At 43.6% G+C, this 21,973-nt stretch overlaps 1 protein-coding gene across 11 annotated transcripts in view; it reads left to right on the forward strand.

Annotated features, from left to right (window-relative positions):
- Positions 1-21,052, forward strand: part of Piezo2 (piezo type mechanosensitive ion channel component 2) — a 428,243-nt gene extending 407,191 nt beyond the window's left edge. For 7 of the 11 annotated variants that reach the window (XM_045144701.1, XM_045144707.1, XM_045144708.1 and 4 more), the window contains 8 exons: positions 1,604-1,751; positions 5,766-5,954; positions 6,315-6,458; positions 7,977-8,149; positions 10,686-10,814; positions 13,373-13,452; positions 17,854-18,037; positions 19,536-21,052. In XM_045144701.1, the coding sequence (XP_045000636.1) occupies positions 1,604-1,751; positions 5,766-5,954; positions 6,315-6,458; positions 7,977-8,149; positions 10,686-10,814; positions 13,373-13,452; positions 17,854-18,037; positions 19,536-19,788 (1,300 nt within the window). In that variant the 3' untranslated portion in view covers positions 19,789-21,052. Of the gene's footprint in view, positions 1-1,603; positions 1,752-5,765; positions 5,955-6,314; positions 6,459-7,976; positions 8,150-10,685; positions 10,815-13,372; positions 13,453-17,853; positions 18,038-19,535 lie in introns of those variants that run through there. The other 4 variants (XM_045144704.1, XM_004656834.2, XM_012948385.2 and 1 more) reach the window with 2 other exon arrangements.
- Positions 21,053-21,973: the final 921 nt, after the last annotated feature.

Genomic DNA, 21,973 nt, shown 5'->3' on the forward strand with positions numbered 1-21,973 from the left:
GCCAGGTTGTCCAAAGATCATCCACACTGGGTTAATTTTCCCTATTAGTACCCTGCAAATATATTCCAGAAGTACATTATTACTTAAGGTTATGTTTCCCTCCTTTTCATCCCCAAATTTTATTATAGTTTCCCTCCTTACATTATCATAGTAATTAATGTACTTCTGGAATATATTTGCAATCTAGAACCTTCCAAAAACCTTTGAAACTTTTTGTTTGTTTGTTTTGTTTTTCAAGGTAGGGTCTCTAGTTCGGGCTGACCTGGAATTCATAATGTAGTCTCAGGGTGCACTTGAACTCTCAGTGATTCTCCTACCTCTGCCTCTCTAGTGCTGGAATTAAAGGTGTGCGCCACCATGCCCAGCCCTTTGAAACTTGTGTGTACAGTAAGTTCACCCACTGAACAAGGGATTTGTTCCCCAGAAGAACAGCCTGAAAGCCACTTACTTGCTTGTTTCTGATGGTGAGTCAGCACCTGAAACAAAGCACAGCTTTTCCTCCCTGTGAGGACTTCCATGTAGCATCTCCTCCAGAGAGCAGATCACAGCAGCACCAGACACAGCTGGCCCCTTCCTGCACCAGCCCTGGGCCCTAGTGACAGCTCAGAAGGGGTACTGGGTATATTCAGCTATTGCAAGCCACCATAGAGAGGGCATCATTCACTTCTAATCTGGTCCTGAGGTTTCTTCCAGGTGTTATATTTCAATCCATGAAGTTGAATAAAGTTGAAGTTGTCCAGGGGAAGATTTTTTGAGTGATAACAAAACTGCTGTCAGAATCTGTAGATGAACCCAAATTCTCAGGCCTGGGAATAGATCTCTGGCATCCAAGGAGCCTAGACTACATTCCCCAGAACATAGAGGAGGCCAGGCCAACCCAATCCTAAATACAGTTGAAAAACAAGACAGTGTAGGGTTACAGCAGAGACTGTGAGCCTTAGTAATCTAGCAGCCACCCACCGTAGGGTACTTCTGTTCCTGGTTCCAGTGACATTTATTCCTCCCTCTGACTCTCTCTATTTGCCCTCATCTTTCTCTTATCAGGTATATAGTCTTTATTATTTCACCCATCAATAACAGCCACAGGTATGTCCAACCGATTCTCAGTGCACACAAATACATGTGGCTTAAATTCAAAATGATTTTTTTACATTTTTGCTTGTTTGCTTTCTGTTTTGTTTTTGGGTTTGTTTGTTTGTTTGTTTGTTTGTTTGTTTGTTTGAGGCAGAGTCTCACTAGCTCAGGCTGACCTGTATTCTCTGGGAGGCAATGAACTCATGACGATCCTCTCCCTCTGCTTCCCAAGTGCTGGGATTAAAAGGGTGAGCCACCACACCCGGCTTCAAAGATATTTTTAAATGGAATCCCAGTTGGTTACAACCATCTAGGAAAATAGGAGGAAAGAAAACTACTAATCCTTATGCTGGATCTATGATGCACACACAGCAGTTGTTTTCCAAGTTGGATCTTACTCCAAAGGTGGCCTTGAAAGTTTTTCTCAAGTCATGGGGTTTAAAGCAAGTCGCTGCAATGAGCTCCTAAGGTGATATAGATGATAAGTCATCCCCCAAATGTCATTCTGACTCGCTGTAATTCCTGGCAGGTTCCGCCTCGTTCCATTTCTGACCGAGCTGCGGGCTGTGATGGACTGGGTATGGACAGACACAACCTTGAGCCTGTCCAGTTGGATTTGTGTGGAGGACATTTATGCACACATCTTCATTCTGAAGTGTTGGCGGGAGTCAGAAAAGGTGAGACGTCTGTAAAGGTGCCTCCTTCCCGCCTGTCTCTCTTGTGTCCCACTCTGTTACATCTGTGGGGATGAACACTGTACGTTTTGTGGCCATACAAGTGCAAGCGGGGGCACAAAAGCTTCCGTGACCTAAAAGATTGCACTGACCTCCCACCCACTAGACTCGGGAGTTTTAAATTTACATCTGCCTTTCTCCACCGATAGCATCCAGTTGTTTTCTTCTTTAGGCAAAAGTATATGTCATTGTTCTACAAGAAGAAATGGTATGCTACCATGTGACCCAGTGACTCTTAATGCTGACATAGGAGCAGAAGGAGTAGAAGGTATTGCAAAGAGGTGTCACACAACTTGGGGTCACACACCCCTTCTGCTTCACTCCCTGTGCAAAGGAAGTTAGAGTGCATGCATTTCTTTATTCAACTAGGTCAAATATGGAGGTTTAACTGTACATTAACCTCCTTGGATATTTTAAGTAATTTTTATTTAGTTAGTTTATTTGAGAGAGAGAGATAATGGGCATGCCAGGGCCTTCAGCCGCTGTAAACAAACTCTAGATGTGAGCGCCACCTTGTGCATCTGGCTTACATGGGTCCTGGGGAATTCAACCTGAGTCCTTTGGCTTTGCAGGCAAATGCCTTGGCCACTAAGCCATCTCTCCAGCCCTCCTTGAATATTTTAAAGTTTAGCATAGGAAACCAGAACATCCTGCATAACAGTGATAGAAATACCTGACCCACGCTAGCTAGATGGATAGTATGAATCATCTTCTTGTCTCCCCTCAGAAATGATAGAAATTATCTGACCCATGGTAGCTAGATAGATAGTATGAGATAGCTTCTTATCTCATCTCAAAGGCATCTCCTTGGAAATGTCTTTTTGGAAAAGTCTCTTCAAATGTATATTATTTCTAGTATACACCCTCAGCTTCCCTGGGCTTTCAGCTCTGTAGTTTTTAGGTGCTTTATGCATCAGCATCTTGTGCATGAGGTTTGCAGAGCTGAAGGAGATGACAGGACCTAGCAGTGTATTTAAAACCCTACTATCTTGTACTGACTGCTAAGGAGCAGAGGAATCGGGATGACAACATGATGTCTTGGTCCATTTTGTTACAGCAGGACATCTGAGACTGGGTAACTTACAAAGAAAAGAGGCTTATTTTGACTCCTGTTTCTAGAGGGCAAAAAGGTGCTGGAGGGGGGAGCTAGAGAGATGGCTTAGCAGTTAAGCACTTGCCTATGAAGACTGAGGACCCCAGTTTGAGGCTCGATTCCCCAGGACCCATGTAAGCCAGATGAACAAGGAGGCACATGCATCTGGAATTCGTTTGCAGTGGCTGGAGGCCCTGGTGTGCCCATTCTCTCCCTCTCTCTCTCTCTCTCTCTCTCTCTCTCTCTCTCTCTCTCTCTCTCTCTCTGTCTCTTTCTCTCTCTCCCCCCTTCTCTCTTTGCCTGCCTGTTGTTCTCAAATAAATAAATTAAAAATAAAATTAAAAAAAATATTTAAAGGTGTTGGGGTTCTAGGGGCTTCCTGCTACCGTTACATAATGGAAAAGCAGAGAAAGGACCAGGGATGAGTGGAGAGAAGCGTGTTGATAAGTCACACAAATAAGTACAGACAGGACAGTTGTTTTGACAGAGAGGTACAGGAGACTCTCAGAGCACCTCCTGGGGAAATGAGTGCATGGGGAGGAAGGGAGGTTTCTCTAAGCATCAGTGCTGTTGGAGGAGTATAAGTTGGTTGGGGCAAAGGGGACATGTAACTTTGCAGGTGCTCTTGAGCCCTGTGCCCCAATCCCTATCCCCTCTCCTCCACATATGAGTTTGGCTTGTCTCCTTGCTGTAAGCATGGAAGGTGTCCTGCAGGCGCCTGGTGGGATGGCCAGGTTCCTGTGTTCCGGAAGGAAGAATTAGATCGGGAACACATGGACTGTGATAGAGGTAGAGACAGCTTATTAAGAGAACATTAGGGCTGGAGAGATGGCTTAGAGGTTAAGGCGTTTGCCTGCAAAGCCAGAGGATCCCGGATCAGCTCTCCAGGACCCACGTAAGCCAGAGGCACAAGGGGACACGTGTCTGGAGTTCATTTACAGCAGCTAGAGGCCCTGTTGTGCCCATTCTCTCCCTTTCTCTCTCTCTCTCTCTCCCTCTCTCTCTTAAATAAATAAATAAATACACATTAAAGAAGAGACTATTAGAAGGAGATGTGTACAAAACTGCTGCAAGCTCCTCAGAATGGTGCTGGACCATGTGAGTGTCATTGTACACAGTTTCTGCTTTTCTGTGTCCCTTTCTTGTAGCCCCAAGGGTTTAGCCATTCTGCCAATGTCTTTTCATATGCTAATCTTCATGACTAATCCCAACTCTTCTCTGCCACACCCTCACTATCTGAAATGCCCTGCCACTTCTCTATGGCTAACTCCTCCCCAGCTTCCTTCTGCTGGCCTTCCCTGACCCCCAGGTTTGGTCCCCATCTTTGCCTAGGGTCCCCTCTCCTAATCCCTCTCTATGTAGCCCATCCAGTTTTTACCATACTGAGAGTCAAGTGCCTCTTCATTTTTCTCTGTTCTAAGCTCTGTGATAAGATCAGTGTGATAAGCTTTGTGATACAAGAACAGTTTCCTGAAAGGCACAGTTTTGGCATGAACTTAGGGATGCAGGCTACTCACTGCTGTGCCAAGTTTTCAATGATTTGCATGCAGTGGCTTCCCAACACTCTGGAAAAATGGAATTGTAACATGACAGAAACAGCAAACTGGGCTTCCTGTTTTAAAACAGTAGTGAGCTAAGCTAGTTAGTCCAGGAGTAGACAGACTTGACAGGCCCCTTGAAAAGTAGCCACATAACTCAAAATAAATCGGAAGGTCTTCACTTCGGTCTGTCCAGAGAAAGCAGGCAGGGGGAGCATTGTCTTTGAAAGTTTTAATCACGAACTAAGTTTAAAAATCATGTCTTTCTGTCCTCAAGACCCAGGCAAGCATTAGTTAGATGGTACATATTTTCTCATTTTTTTAAACTTTTTAAAGTTTTTTTATTAACAACTTCCATGATTGTAAACAATAGCCCATGGTAATTCCCTCCCTCCCCTCACTGTCCTCTTTGAACTCCACTCTCCATCACATCCCCACCCTGTCTCAACCAGTCTCTCTTTTATTTTGACAGAATGGGCCCACCAAGGCCTCCTGCCACAACAAACTCCACATATATTTGCCACTTCTTGCATCTGGCTTTACATGGGTACTGGGGAATTGAACTCAGGCTGCCAGGCTTTGCAAGCAAGCACCTATAACAGCTGAGCCATCTTCCCAGCTCCCGTCTCTTTTTTTTAATTGAGATCTTTAATGCAAAAACATACCACAATTTGATCATAGTGCCATCCCATTGCTCTATTTGGCTCCCTTTCCCCCACCACCATTCCACTGAGGACCCTCCCCTTTCCAAGTCGTTCTTTCTGTGTTCTGCGGTGTCATTCCTTTTGTCCTCCTAGGTACTGCATGTCCGAAGGTTGATGGACTCAAAACAGTGATGGTCTTGTTGGGTACCAGCAACTACTGTGAGGTTATGAATGTGCCAATTGGTTCATGTCAGGAGGGCAGTGTCCTGCTTCCCATCCTGTTGCTCTTTTTGACCCCTGTTCCATAATGTTCCCAGAAGGCATGGATTCTGAATAAAGTATACATCTTTTCCCTGCATGATCCCATAACCAGGTGTATTCAGCAAGGCATGAGATCCGTCATCCCTTAGGTTCTTCAGCAAAACCCACACAACCACTTTTCAGGGTCACGAGGAGCTGAAACGGCACTACCGTGGGGATCGCGTCTCGAGCTGGGAACATCTTCACATCACTCGCGGGGTTGGGACATTTCTACTCCCATGTCAGAACAAGTAGAGGAGAATCAGGATTAGGCCCAGGTGCCCCAACCCTGTGAGAAGAGCACTCATCCTTGTCCTCTCCCACCCCCCACCCCCTTCTCTCGAGCATGTTTTCTGAGCCTTTCCACACTCTTCCATTGCAGAGGTACCCTCAGCCCCGGGGCCAGAAGAAGAAGAAAGTGGTGAAGTACGGCATGGGTGGCATGATCATCGTCCTGCTCATCTGCATCGTCTGGTTCCCGCTCCTCTTCATGTCCTTGATCAAATCAGTCGCAGGGGTTATCAACCAGCCCCTGGATGTGTCAGTTACCATCACCCTGGGAGGATATCAGGTAATCCGGCATCATCTACCTTCTGGAACCTTTCTGGATGCAGCCTTCTTGCTTGAGAGACCCCCTGCCATAGGATGCTAGGATGTGCAATGATGGTCTCCAATGCCACAGTCCTAGCTCAAGTCCGTTGTTCAGCAAACATATGATGTGTGGAGGAAGGTACGGGAGCCAGGTGAAAGAACAGTTGCACTGATGAGCATGGGCAAGCCAGTGGGTTTGAGCCCCAGCACCTCACAACAACAACAGCGAAGTTTGGTTTTGAGCACAGGACTCATCAGGGCAGAGAGCTCTGACACCAACGGTCTAGAGGGGAGTCAGTGGTTGAAGAGCTAATGGGGCCATGTTGCTATTCTATCCTAGATGCGGAGAAGAGTGGCGGTTCTCACTGCATCGTGTACTTTTGTTTTCCAGCCTATTTTCACAATGAGTGCCCAGCAAAGCCAGTTGAAAGTTATGGACCAGTCAAGGTTCAAAAAATTCATGAAATCTTTCTCTAGGGACACAGTAAGTAAATACATACAGTAGATCTCTTCATTTAGGTTGTCAAATGGCCTAAGGCTCTTGCATCGCATGTGATGGGGAACAGAAAGATGTTTCGGGGATTCTCAACTCTACATGGCACTTGACCACTTCCTATTGTACTATTATAAGAAGTTAGGTTTATGTTGGGGGGGATAAATTATAGTAAATGTAACTTGAATTCAGAACATTTTAATGAGCCAGGCGTGGTGGCACATGCCTTTAATCCCAGCACTCAGGAGGCAGAGGTAGGAGGCTTGCCATGAGTTTGAGGCCACCCTGAGACTGCTTAGTGAATTCCAGGTAAGACCCTACCTCAAAAAACAAAAAATAAAATAACAAAAGAACATTTTAGGGCCGGAGGGATAGCTTAGCAATAAAAACATTTGCCTGCAATGCCAAAGGATCCAGGTTCGATTCCCTAGAACTCACATTAGCCATATGCACAAGAGGGCACACACATCTGGAGTTCACTCACAGTGGCTGGAGGCCCTGGTGTGCCCATTCTCTCTCTTACACTTTCTCTGTCAAATAAATAAATAAATAAATTCATAAAATTAAAAAGAACATTTTAATGAGAGTTTGACAGAAGTCAACCATTTTTTTCAAAGATACATTTTAGAAGAAGGGATTCAGTAGAGAGGGGATTTGGAAGAGAAATATGTAGGTGGTGGGAGGGGATTATGATCATAGTATATTGCCTGTACTTATGGAAGTTTTCAAGAAAGTTAAATGACCATGTGCACGCCTTTAATCCCAGCACTCAGGAAGCAGAGGTAGGAGGATCACTGTGAGCTAAAAGCCAGTTTGAGACTACAGAGTAAATTCCAGGTCAGCCTGGGCTAGAGTGAGACCCTACCTCAAAAAAAAAAGGTAAAATTTGAAAAAAAAAAAAAAAACTTTTAAAATGGGTAGATATTGATTGATCCTTTATTAGTATGTCCATCCTGGGAATCTGTCTTATGAAAGTAATCCAAAATATGATAAAGTGATCTATAGGTACTTGCTTAAGAATATATTCTTTATGTTAACAGAAACTAGAAGCAATTTGAGGACCTAACAAAAATTGACTGCTGTAGGAAATTGTGGCAGATGAGTTAAATGAATCTGACCGGTACTGTTTTTCCAGCTGTTATCATGAGAGAAAAGGTTTCCCCAAAAATCTTATTTATATGTGTAGCAAATGCCTTCTTGTTTCTGGGGCAAAATATCCTGCCAGAAAGCAGCCTATGGGAGGAAAGGGTTTATTTCTGGCTCACAGCTCTGAAGGGACACTTCATCATGGCAGGGAAAGCAGGCAGGAGCAGGAAGCCAGCTCACATCCTCACATATCATCAGAAAGGAAGTAGGAAGAGGGAGCTAAGCTAACACTGTCAACCCAGGGACACACTTCCCCCAGCAACATCCCGTCTCCCAAAAGACTCCATGAATGCAGCTCATTTATAGATGTGTGGTCGGGTACTCATGAATATTATGTTTACATGTGTGTTTGTGTATGTACAGACTGCTATGCAATTTCTGGAAAATTATGAAAAAGAAGACATAACAGTAGCAGAACTGGAAGGAAACTCAAATTCTTTGTGGACCATCAGCCCTCCCAGTAAGCAGAAAATGATACAAGAACTCACCGACCCCAATAGTAGCTTCTCTCTTGTTTTTTCATGGAGTATTCAGAGGTAGTTACTGTATTTCCGTGCATGCATCCCCTCTCCCTAATCTTGCCTTGGGTTGGGGGGAAGAGAAGGACAGAAGCATTCGTGTTCATTTTACTCTACTGTGACACCCTGGGCAACTTTCTTTGGATGCCAAAGCTAATATTTTTGTTTCTTGAATGATGACTGTACTTGAAACCAATAACTAGGCTAAGAATGTCTGAGTTTTTCTTTTCAGAAGATAGTAGTTAAATAAAGAGACTGGTAATGAGTTTAGTGAACAACAGAGAGAAGTAGAGAGACAAGAAAGAGGGAAAAGATTAGAAAATGTGCTGAAGTCTTATGGGACTTGTCAGGATTTCCACAAAATGTTGAAGTTTGGGGCTAGAGTGATTGCTTAGCGGTTAAGGCACTTGGCTACGAAGCCAAAGGACCCATGTTCAGCTCTCCAGATCCCACATAAGCCATATGCACAAAAGTGAGGCAAGCACAAGGTCACACATGCCCTCTAGGTGGCACAAACATCTGGAGTTTGGTTACAGTGACTGAAGGGCCCTGGCACATCAATTCTCTCTCACTATCTCTAAAATAAATAAAATAAAATAAAATAAAATAAAATAAAAAAGTTGAAGTTTGGTCTTAGTAGTAAATAATGGCATCCTAGCCAGGCGTGGTGGCACACACCTTTAATCCCAGCACTCAGGAGGCAGAGGTAGGAGAATTACCATGAGTTCGAGGCCACCCTGAGTCTAAAGAGTTAATTCCAGGTCAGCCTGGACCAGAGTGAGACCCTACCTCGAAAAACCAAAAAAACGAATGGCATCCTGTGCAGGCCTTCATTACCAACTACATCCCTGTGCCCCTGCAGAAGCCTTATCAGACATACTTCCCAGGAATGCAGAGCACCCTGAGGGCAACTTGGTGGTACCCAAAGCAGAAGAGCTAATTCAAGTTCCTACTCCCTGCCTCTGATCAGAGCCAAGGACCAGAGCGCAAGCCTTGCTTTGCCTTCATCTGAGTTGACAAAACATGTTTTGCTGAAAGTGTTTCCATCCAAACACCTCACCAGGTGCTTTAGTGATATGCTTCTGCAGACCTCAAACCAACATATTAGGGGGTTGTCTTAATCTCCTTCATTAAAGTCTGTAGTGTCAGGACCCCAGGGAGCCCACCAGCAGGCTCATCTGGGGCCACAACATCAACTTTTTGGTTAAAATAAGATAGAAGCTAAGCATGGTGGCTTAGACCTGTAATCAAGAGACCGAGGAAGGAAGATCACAATGAGTTCATGGCCAGCCTGGCCTACTCATGATGAGTTCTAAGCCAGCCTTGGCTACAAAAAAATGACATCTAGTTTCAAAAACCAAAACAACAACAAAATAAAATAAGAAAGAATTGTGAGAGGGTCATACTCCTGAAATCTAAAAAGAAATTGCATGAAAATTAGAAAGAACTGTTTCAAATAGCTTTTTTCTGAACACTTTCTTTAATCATTTCTTTTTGTAAATATCTTCAATTTAATACCTCCACTTCGATACCAATGACCAAAAATGTTACTTCTACCTTTTCTTAAATAGCTACCAATCATAATCATAACAGAAAATTAACTTCTGATTAAATGTTCGGTTGGTTTTTTTTGTTTGTTTGTTTGATTGATTGATTGATTTTTTTGGTTATTCGAGGTAGGATTTCGCTGTAGTCTAGGCTGACCTGGAATTCACTCTGTATTCTCAGGGTGGCCTTGAACTCACAGCAATCCTCCTGCCTCTGCCTCCCGAGTGCTGTGATTAAAGGTGTGCACCATCACGCCCGGCTTAAATGTTCATTTTTAAACATGAATTCTGCTTAATCATTGGGCCCATATAAGAATACCTCTGAAATTCATATTATTTCATCAATACAGTTGCAGTTTGGGCCAGCAGACTCTGTCTCCTCTCTTCTAACTGGCTTATGATGTTAACAGGAAACAGTCACACAGAGATGGCACCAGAGATAGAGTGGAGAATCAGAAAATTTATTCATTTATTCATTCAACATGGACTCAGGAGAATAAGTTACAAAGCCTGAATACTGAGTTGTGATAGCTCAGAGGTTTTATAGACAGTATGGCAGGCAGTCTGACATCATCTTGAAATCTGTTTGTTCAGCAGTGTTTTTACCCATGGTTTGGTCTTGTAAAATATCTAATTGCCCCCTAACTGGACCCAGTGACACAGTTGCACTGGGTTATGATAAGAATGGGACAAAACTGTTTACTTTCTTTTCAGTTTAGAATCTGAGGTGTTTGTAAAACACTGCTCAGCACAGAGAGGGGGGTTTAGTTTGAAATCTCCATCACAACATCACAAAGGGGTTTGTGACCTCTCTGGGTTTTATTCACTTGACTGTTAAAGGAGCTGGGCTTGGAGGTGAGGTGAATGAAAGGGGTTGTGATGTAGATTGCAAACTCAATGAAAACTTGGTGGGATACTAAAATTTATTCACACATCTCATTTCCAGGTTTCAGAATAATCACTGACATTGAGATTTCTGTTTTCTTTCTTTTTTTTTTCCTTCACAGAAACATGAGTCTAGGTGCAAAAGCAGAAATAGCAACAGATAAGCTTTCTTTTACTCTTCAAAACCCTACTCGAAGGAATATCGCTAAAATGATCGCTGGCAATGATACACAAAGCTCAAACACACCTGTGTAAGTCCTCTTATTCTGTGACTATAACTTCCATTAAAATATGCAGCTGTTAGACTGGAGAGATGGCTTAGTAATTAAGATGTTTGTCTGTGAAGCCTACAGACCTAGGTTCAATTCCCTAGGACCCACGTAAGCCAGATGTACAAGGTGCTGCGTGCGTCTGAAGTTTGCAGTGGCTGGAGGCCCTGGCGCACCCACCCTCCCTCCCTCCTCTCTCTCTCTCTCTCTCTCTCTCTCTCTCTCTCTCTCTCTTTCAAATATGATATTTTAAAACATTTTTAGGAAAAAAATGCAGCTGTCACAGAATCTTGATGGACAAACACACACTCATGCATCTTGGAGAATGTAAGTGGGCTTCAGTTTAGAGACTGTGTTTTGCTAGAATAAAGGTCCTTGGTCTCAGCTCCAGGCTTCTGACTCCACTTTTCCTGGGGTATTGCACTTGCTGTGAGTAAAGACTTATGTGGGACCAGCTCCAGGGAGATACTCCATCTGTGGTGAGGTGCTGTCCTGCTGGTCCTCCACCATGCTGCCCACCACTCTCCCAGTCCCAGTGAGCAAGGCCCACAAGTGATTCTCTCCTTCACCCACCAGGCCCCATTCTCTATCCAGTGGATGTCATTGTGCTGACTCTTGTACATCTGCAGGTACGGGGATGCCTCAGGCTCTTGTGGATCCACTAGTCCATTGTCCCTCAGCCAGCATTCTACTGCAGTCCCCCCCTCCACCACCACCACCACCACCCCACCGCCGCAGGTCACAGTCCTCGAGGAATAGAATAGGGATGCACTAAAATGACTCAGGCTTCTTTTGTAACTTTTTTAATGTGCTAGGGCCTCCAGCCACCGTAATTGAACGTGTGCCACCTTGTGTGCATGTGTAACCGTGCACACTTTTGTCACCTTGTGCATCTGGCTTACACATGACCTGGAGAGTTGAACATGGGTCCTTAGGCTTCACAAGCAAGTGCCTAAACGCTATGACCCAGGCTTCTTGTCATTGGGTCTACCATCTGATCTTGGCTCATCGTGGCCATCCATGCTCAAAGGAAGGAAGCAGGATGGAGATTCCTCCGAAGGGAGACACCGGTGTTAGACATGTTCTCTCTCTTCCCTTTCTCTATCCGCCAGCCCTGGGAGCCTTAACCTTGTCTCTTGGCAATAAAGCTTGCTCTTCTCTGACTGTAATCACCAAGGGCCAAGGATAGACTCCCCTCTGCTATGGCTCCTGTCCCTGGGTGGCTGAATACGCATTAGCTGAATGTTGTAGAAAGTAGGGAAAAGAATGCTGGAGAGATGGAGTAGTGGTTAAGGTGCTTGCTTGCAAAGCCAAAGGACCCAGGTTAGACTTCCCAGGACCTACGTAAGCCAGACGCACACAGAGGCACATGCATCTCGAGTTCGTTTGCAGTGGTTGGAGGCCCTGGCGTGCCCATTCTCCCTCCCTCTCTCTCTCTCTCTCTCTCTCTCAAATAAATAAATAAATAAATATTTTTTAAAAATGAAAAACAAGGAAAGTAGGGGAAAAAAAGGGTTAACGGATCCAAGAAATTGGTAGAAAAAAATGTATCTCAAAATATTGACCTTTCATATAAATACTCTATTTCAAACTGACTCAAGCTAAAAAAAAAAAAAAGCTAGCAACAGAATAATAATAATAATAATAATAATAATAATAATAAACCGAAGTAGTGGTCCAGGTGTCAGTCAGTAAGATTCCCTGGCTTTCTCCCCAGCCTCCCATGGCCTCCTATTAATGTATGGAATGCAAAGACTACAGGATACAGCTGTGTAAGTACTTAGCTCCCTGGCTAGGATGTTCCTCATGAATCACTAGTTCAGGGTTCTTGCAGGTCACCAGATCCTTTCCCACCATGTCCAGGTGAGAACATGGAGCAACACTGCTCCAAAGAGGCAGACCTAGCTTTAAGTCTAAGTCATGGCTCCCTGCCGCCCACCCCCCCCCCACCCCGCTCTTAATCAAATCAACACATGTGATCTGCTTAGCAGTCGGTATGTTTCAAATACTGAAAATATTAAAATCAGGAGAGTGTGTAATTTTAGGGATGTATTAAAGGATCATAGCCAGAAAAGGAGTCCCTTTTAGCAACAGGTCACAAATGTTAGTAAAAGCCAACAACTCTTTGCAAGCCACTTGTATAATGAGCTACATGAATATCTGGATAGGACACACTGAGCCTGTTTTATGTATGTGTAGATATGTAAAATCAGAGAATTCTGAGTATAATTAATTCCATAAATTAAGACGTTTATGTACCATATTGATAAGAAGGATTTCCATCATTATTTATATGGGGTCAAACGGACTAACAAAAATTAGTTTTAAGCCAGCATGGTGATGCACGCCTTTAATCCCAGCACTCAGGAGACTGAGGTCGGAGTATCACCATGAGTTGGAGGCCAGTCTAGGGCTACAGAGGGAGTTCCCGGTCAGCCTGGGCTAGAGTGAAAGCCTGCCATAAAAAAAAAAAAAAAAAATGTTAGTTTTAAGCGGAGAAACAACTAAAACTCAATTACATCCTTTTTCTTTACGTACAGGACAATTGAAAGGATCTATCCATACTATGTGAAAGCACCCAGTGATTCTAACTCCAAACCTATAAAGCAACTTCTGTCAGGTAAGAATGAGAAGTCATTTCAGAACAGTACAAATCTTACTTCATTCAACTTCAGGGGTCTGTACCTTGAGCCTTTCTCAAGGTTGCCTTCTAGCTGTTTCCATGTGTGACAAGAACTGTAAAGTCTCTGTCTGCCCTCAGTAGCCAAAAGGCTGCCCTATTTTTCATGTTCTTTTCCCCATTGATAAATCCCTGGCTGACTCAAATAAACCCGTATTCGGTGACCTTTAGCACTAATCAACCCATCTGTTGACTCAATTCTCTTAGCAACCAGAGAGCTGCTTCCTCTTTGGTAAGCATGTTGGTGCCTCACACTAGAGCAATAACAAGACAGCATGAAATGTACTTGATGCATCCCAAGGGTTAGTAAGTATCAGGAGTCCTGCTCTAGTGATTAGACACTTCCAATATAGCAGTGGCAGCGATGAGCTGTTGTTTGGGGCTCACAGTTGTACACGCTATGATATTTCTGTTAACCACAGACTATACCATGTATGCACAGTAAATACCGTCAAACTCTAGCAAACAGGTTTTGATGTTTGCACAATAACAAGCTTGTCTAATAAATTTCTCAGGGTGAATCCTGATGCTGAATGGCACATGTTTTACTTAAAAAGAATTGTTTGATTTAATTTCCTGAAGTCGATGGTCCTTCTGGTTATGGTAAAGTACCCTGTGGGTATCACACCAGTATGGGTTCATTCACCAGCCTGAGAGGGCACTATGCATCATGGGAGATTAGGCTCCATGCTGCTCAAGCTTAGCTAGATGGAGATGGTGATGAGCTGTGAGCATCCTACATGGAGATATCCAGGGGGAGGCATGAGGGACGGTTTAGAGGATGAGCACAGGCCTATTCCACATCCGCATGCTTATCATCCTCAACAGTAAAGAAGTGTATTTGCAGAGTGACTGGCTGCAAGGTGTGTTGGGAAATTTTGTATTTCCTTTGTTAGCAGAAACAGTTCTAAAAATGTTTAGTCTGACAGTACAATTAGCTCAACAGTGGGTCAACCCCAGGACATGATTTGATCCCTCCGCTAGCTCTTTCTATAATACTTTCTTTTTTGCTCCTCCACAATTTAAATTTTTTTATTACTGACATCTCCCATAATTATAGACAATAAACCATGATAATTACCTCCCCCCAACTTTCTCCTTCTTCCACTCTCCATCATGTCCATCATATCCCCTCTTCCTCTAAATCAGTCTTTCTTTTACCTTGATGTCATCATCTTTTCCTCCTTTTATACTGGTCTTGTGTAGGTCGTGCCAGCCATGGCAAGGTTACGAATATCCAGGCCATTTTGTGTCTGAAAGAGTGCATTATAAGGAGTCCTACCCTTTCTTTGGCTCTTACATTCTTCCTGCCACCTCTTCTGCAATGGACCCTGAGCCTTGCAAGGTGTGATAGAGATGGTTCAGTGATGGGCACTTATCCTTCACTTCTTCTCAGCACTATGATGCCTTTTGAGTCATCCCAAAAGTCACCGCCATCTGAAAAGAGAGGCTTCTCTAACCTGAAGTGAGAGTAGCATTAGTATATAAGTATAAACATTAAGAAAAATGCTTACTGGGCAGTTTGCTGAGCATAATATATGCACTTAGCCAGAAACCAAAAGGCACAGTGATTTTGTCAGTCTTCAAGCTCTTCCCTGCCACTGTTTCAGAAGACTTCCCCACTGGCTGACAGAGCAGACCTAAGCCAACCAGTAGATGCTCATGAAGTTTCCTCACTGCCATTGAAAAATATCTTACCTCACAAGGCCCTTCCTCCTTCCCTGAAGGTCTCAAGAAAAATGCATTCGCTGTCCTTTTGAGAACCAGTCTCCTCCCAGGTCCCGCTCCCAACCCCCATTCACCTTCCATCCTGCGTCATCATCAGCGAGTGCCCTCGTCCTTTACATCTCCCCCTCCCCCCGCCCCCGCACTCAGTGACAGCGTCACAGGTATAAGTGGGGAAGGGGATAGTTATCTCCAGTTTACATGTGAGAAAACTGAGGCTCCGGGCATGGGTTTCACAGCTGAACAGATACACAGAACTAGATCTAAATGTAAAACTGTCTGCATCTGGGGCCACATGTTTCTCCTAGTGGCTGTCTCTGGTCTTCAAAACTAGTATTGTTCCTATTCCTGAGTGTTTCTGGTGAAGTATAGGCTTCCTCAGTAAGGTTTACTCATGTCTACCATACCTAGCATTTCTTTATCTATCCACCTATCTGTCCATCCATCCATCCAAAAGACATTTATTGCCAAGTACCAGCCTAGGTTTGTGCAGTCTAAAACCTTTTCATGAAATATTGCAGATGCAGTTCCCATTCTCACAGAATTCACAGTTCAGACATGTTTTGGTGTTTGGAGTTTTTGTTTGTTTCTTTGTTTTTTGCCACAGATGCTATGATCATTTGTAAGGTCGAAACTTTCTCAGAAAAAATATCTCCTCAATGTCACTCGAAGCTTTCTCTGCCCTGTTCCTTACTGCCCCTTTGCTTTTAACAACCACTGGGCCTAGAGAGGTAGCTTAGCAGTTAAGGCACTTGCCTGCAAAGCCTATGGACCTAAGTTCGATTCCCCAGTACCCACATAAGCCAGATGCACAACATGGCACATGTCTGCAATTCATTTGCAATGACTAGAGGCCTTGGCGTGCCCATTTCCTCTCTATCTGCCTCTCTCTCTCTCTCTCAAATAAATAAATAGATAAATAAAATTGGATTTTAACAGTTTTTTTAAAGCAACCACTGACCACATTGCAGATCTCAAAGTTTTACACCATCTCATTCTAGATCAGTCCTCCCTGAAATGAACCCCTCTCCCCACCCCAAACCCTGCTGTTGAGCTAACACAACTGGCTCCAATGTCATTTCTTCATTAAGCAGTCATGGGTCCCATCAACCGGAAGTGGTTCACTCGCTCCAAGTGGACAGACTGAAAATGCTGGTACTGTGGTGGTTTCCATGTGACCTTAAATTTTGCTTGAATACTCAGTCTCAATTATGGGACCCCCCTCAACACCTAATATGATGTCTTCCTCCTAGGATGAGGCCCAGTAAGTGCTAGCAATATGAACAAATCTATCATTCACATCAAAAGGCCATGGCTAGAGAATTTTAATGTCCACTCAGCTATTTTGAATGATGAGCACAGCTTCATGGGTGGCAGACCCTCCAGCGTTCCCTGTGGTTTGGCTGTTCTGGACACACCCAACTGACCTGTCCAGCTGAGAAAGTAAAACCACATACATGCTGCACTAGTCAGTTTCACAATGCAGGAATGAACATCTAAACCAGACACAGTTTATGGGAGAAACAGGATTTCTTCCAGCTTACAGATCCAGGGGAAGTTCCATGAATGGCCGCAGAAGCTGGCTCCCATTCCTGAGTCCAAGCAGAGACACCACAAGACAGCCAGCGCCTCCAGCAAGCGCCAACACCAGCACACACAAAACCCACCTGCACAGACTCTCTTTCTTACGACTTTGAGCTGGAAATCAGATCCGCCCCTCGTGACCTCTTAAGGCTGAACTCCAGGATCTGCCCCGAGTAACACATTGTCTAGTAAGGCAGCTGAAGACCCAAGTTACAAACTTTAATAAAACACCTGCATCTGAGCCAGAAAGATGGCTCAGAGGTAAGGCACTTGCCTGCAAAGCCCAATTAACCCAGGTTCAATTCCCCAGTACCCATGTAAAAGCCAGATGCACAAGGTGGTGCATACATCTGGAATTTGTTTGCAGTAGCTGGAGGCCCTGGTGCACCTATTCTCTATCTGTCTCTCCCTCTCTCTCAAATAAATGAGTAAAATATTTTTATAAAATTTGGGGGGGGGTTCAAGTGAGGATCTCCCTCTAGCCCAGGCTGACATGGAATTCACTATGTAGTCTCAGGGTGGCTTCCTACCTCTGCCTCTTGAGTGCTGAGATTAAAGGCATGTGTCACACCATGCCCAGCAAGAAAAACATTTTTTTTTAAAAAAAAACCCTGAAGGCTGGAGAAATGGCTTAGCAGTTAAGGCACTTGCCTGTAAAGCTTAAGGACCCAAGTTTGATTCTCCAGGTCTCACGTAAACCAGATGCATAAGGTGGCACATGTGTCTGGAGTTAGTTTGCAGTGACTGGAAACCTTGGTGCACCCATTCTCTCCCTGTCCCCTGCCTCTTTAATAAATAAATAAATAAATAATTTAAAAAAAACACCTGAGTCTACGAGGGGCATACATTCAAACTAACATGCATGCCTAGTGTCTATTCCTTTCCTACTTAATTGTCTCATGTCCCTGTGTCCTTTGCATCTTGGAACTGTATGCTGTATATGGTGATCAGGTTTTGCTATCTGAAAACTACTGGTAAGCATTAAATCCTAAATTTCTCATGTTTCCTTGATTTTTTTTTCTTCTTTTCCAGAAAATAACTTCATGAATATCACCATCATTTTGTCCAGAGATAATCTTACTAAATCCAATAGTGAGTGGTGGGTTCTTAACCTGACTGGAAACAGGATATACAGTCAGGAGTCCCAGGCCTTGGAACTAGTGGTCTTCAATGACAAAGTCAGCCCTCCCAGCCTGGGCTTTCTGGCTGGCTACGGGTAAGGTCTCATTTTCACTCAAAATTAATAATGATAAGAATCTACTTCTGGGGCTAGAGAGATGGCTCAGTTGTTAAGAGAACTTCTTATGCAAGCACGATTGCCTGAAGAGGCCTTAGAGCCCACTCAAGTTTGAGCCCCAGGACCCATGTAAGTAGCGGGGGGGTGGCCACATGTGTCTGTAGCCCCAGGCCCACAAGGGAGCAGAGAGCCAAGATACACCAAAGCTCACACACAAAAAAATTAAAAACCCAGCAAGATCTGGGATATGTGAGAGAGCTGGACTCAAAAAAGAACAATGGAGCAGGACAGCCCAATATTCTGCTCTGGCCACCATAGGCGAGTGTACCCCACCACCAGCATGAGCATGGGATGCCCCTTGTATAATGCATGACACACACACAAGCAAAACAGAACGGAATCTACTTCCAAATCATGTAAAGTTGGAGCGGATGCCTTTTTCCATCCTAGCATTCTCAATTCTCACATTGTATTGCTAGAACATTAAAAATCACAAGTCATTGTCCCTTAGTTTGAAACCACAAGGAACCAGAAACCAAACACCAAAATGCCTAGTGTTACCCCACAGCCCTGGGATCGTGCCTTCTCTGGGCAACTTGTTAATAGGGCATAGTAGGATGCAGTTCAGAATTTAAACTTGGGAAAATGGTATATTGTTGCCACTTTCCTTGCTTAGATTATCTTCTGACCTCCAGCAAATAGTTCAATTAGACATAACAGTTTTTTGTTGTTGTTGTTGCTTTGGCATTATTTTTTTTTTTTTTTGAGGTAGGTCTCACTGTAGCTCAAACTGACCTGAAATTTACTATATAGTTTCACGCTGTCCTCAAACAAGTGCTGGGATTAAAGGTGTGCTACACCCGGCTCTACATAACAGTTTTAAAACAGATCAAACCATCACATCTTTGATGCTTAAATCCCAAGACACACAGTCCTCTACAAGATTCAGTGAAAATATCTTGTGGAATGATCACTGTCCACCCAGAATTTTGTTATAAAAATAAATCTATGGGCTGGAGAGATGGCTTAATGGTTAAGCGCTTTCCTGTGAAGCCTAAGGACCCCAGGTCGAGGCTCAAATCCCCAGGACCCATGTTAGCCAGATGCATAAGGGGGTGCATGCATCTGGAGTTCGTTTGCAGTGGCTACAAGCCCTGGTGTGCCCATTCTCTCCCTCTCTCTCTCTCTCTTTTTCTCTCTCTGTCTGTAGCTCTTAAATAAATAAATAAATAAATAAATCTGTGAGGCAGACAGAGTTGTTAAAGGGAAAAGCTACTTCCATAAAAAAAAAAATAGCACAATTGCATTTCTACCCCATGTATTATATTCTACCAAATACAGTATTATCAATGTGTTTTCTTAACCATGTCTAATTGGTACCCAGTATATTATATTGTACCTAATATGGAGTGGTTAACATGTTTTTCTTAATCTTGGTTAACTAGTGGATGCAATTTCTCCTTACTATCTCTTTCAGGATCATGGGGTTATATGCTTCCGTTGTCCTAGTGATTGGGAAATTTGTCCGTGAATTCTTCAGTGGAATTTCGCATTCCATTATGTTTGAAGAGCTTCCAAATGTGGATCGAATTTTGAAGTTATGCACAGATATTTTTTTAGTCCGAGAGACAGGGGAGCTGGAACTGGAAGAGGATCTCTATGCCAAACTAATATTCTTGTACCGATCACCAGAAACCATGATCAAGTGGACTAGAGAAAAAACAAACTGACACCTAAGGACCCAGACTGCAACAAAAGCTAACATTTGACTTTTTGTTTTTTAAAAAAAGCACAAAATTCTCCTAAGAGCTAAGCATTTCAAGTTCGATGACAAGGGCTGTTCTTTGGACAGGTGGCCACAAGGAGTTGATGCTCTTTGCCAGTGAAAGCCACCCTGCATGAGAAGGCACTGTTGAAGAAGTGATTTGCACTTCCATTTGTCTGAAACCAGGGCTTTTTGCTTTACCCTTTCTTTCAGTCAACAGTGTCTTGCATTCTGATTGGTCATGTGAAAGGTCCCCTTCCTCAGAGAAAAAGGACAGATACCTGTGTTTTAACCTCTAGGGACCACGTCCTTCCCAGGGTCTCGGTTGAGCGCAACGCTTACTTTAGCTCTTATCACCACTGGAGAGGCTGCTGGGCGGAAACCCAGTGAGCCGTCAGCTCCCTCCAAACACGGCACGCTAACAGGAGGCAGCCAACACTGCCGGGTTTCAAGGGGAAAGAGGGAACTAGTGACCAGAAGATGCCTGGTGGAAGGTCAAGCCTCATTCTAAGCAAAAAGATAACATTAGTGACACTCTTACTGCCTTACCTTAACTGAAGACTGATATGAAATCTTTCCATTAAACACCAGTGACTTCTCAGGAAATAAACAACAAACATTCAGCAAAGCAAATACGTGGACTCCTGCTTGTGAGGTCCAGTGGTCACCATCCCCTGTGATGATGGTGGCCATTCTGCTTCAGATGGCCCTGGCCCCCCCGGAACCAGAGTGACTGCGGCCCAGGGGAATGGGAGCCCCCAGCTTTGTAACTCCAGTGACTGAGGCATGCGGGCCTCTTCTCCTTCTCCCCAACCCCCAACATGCTTTCTCCCTGTTTCCATGACTTAACGCGACAGTTTTTCCAGTATGTGACATTTTCCTTCCTGTTTTTCAGGTATATCAAAGAGTTTACATATTCCAATTTACATTTTTACATTTGAGACGGGTTTTTTTAAGTTCATAATTATGAAAGAAATATGTATATTGAGCTTGGGAAAATAACAATGGCCTTTTCTTAAATTATTATCATTGATAATACAACCTCTTCATGAAATAGCAATGTAGCATGAAAATTTACGATTGAAATGTAGTTTTCATTCCGTATTAAAAATACAGTTTCTCAGAAGAACCATTGAATGGGCTAGAATATGTCAAAAAAAAAAAAAAAAGTGATCCTGTGTACTTTGGGTTCAGGGCTGACTTAAAATAAAGCACATCTTGCAAAGTCATTTGAAGAGTGCACTTTTTCCTGCCCTTCCGCATGAAATGGAGCAAGTGATTATTTTCAATACAGTGTACCAATAATTTAAAAAAAAAAAAACAACTGAGACAAGAAACCATTTGTTATTTTTCTTTGTCAGATAGGTGCTCTGTATAATATTAGCAGGGAGCAGCTGGTACCAAAGTATTTGCAAAGAGGAAACTATAAGCGTTGGTATGGAACTTTAAAATGCTGACAAAGCTCAAGTGATGTTCAGTGTCTGCTAGAGAATGGCTTAGAGAACATTTGATGACATTATGTGAAAGCTAGCATGCCCCGCTCTGCCAGTATAAGCTGCTACAGTCAATCAAATCAAACCACTTAGCAGAATTCTCCTGCTAACATTCTGGTTTCCTGACAGTAAGATGGAGCTTGGTGCATCTGGTTGTGAACGCCTTCTGGTTGTGAGTGCCTTCCTTAAAAACACAAATAAGGGGCTGGAGAGATTGCTTAGTGGTTAAGGTGTTTGCCTGCAAAGCCAAAGGACTCAGGTTTGATTCCCCAGGACCTATGTAAAGCCAGATGCACAAGGTGACATGTATCTGGAGTTCATTTACAGTGGCTAGAGGCCCTGGCGTGCCCATTGTCTCTCCCCCTGCCTCTCTCAAATAAATAAAATATAAAAATATAAATAAAATATTTTTAAAAATACTTTTAGAGCTGCAGAGATTGCTTAGTGGTTAATGTGCTTGCCTGTGCAGCCTAAGGATCCAGGTTAGACTCCCCAGAACCCATGTAAGGCAAATGTGCAAAGTGGGCCATGCATCTGGAGATTGTTTCCAGTGGCTAGAGGCCTCTCATTCCCTCTCTCTCTCTCTCTCTCTCTCTCTCTCTCTCTCTCTCTCTCTCTCTCTCCCTCTCTCTCAAAAATAAATAAAATATTTTTAAA

Source organism: Jaculus jaculus, chromosome 2 (assembly GCF_020740685.1).
Source record: "Jaculus jaculus isolate mJacJac1 chromosome 2, mJacJac1.mat.Y.cur, whole genome shotgun sequence".
In the NCBI taxonomy this organism is placed as follows: Eukaryota; Metazoa; Chordata; class Mammalia; order Rodentia; family Dipodidae; genus Jaculus; species Jaculus jaculus.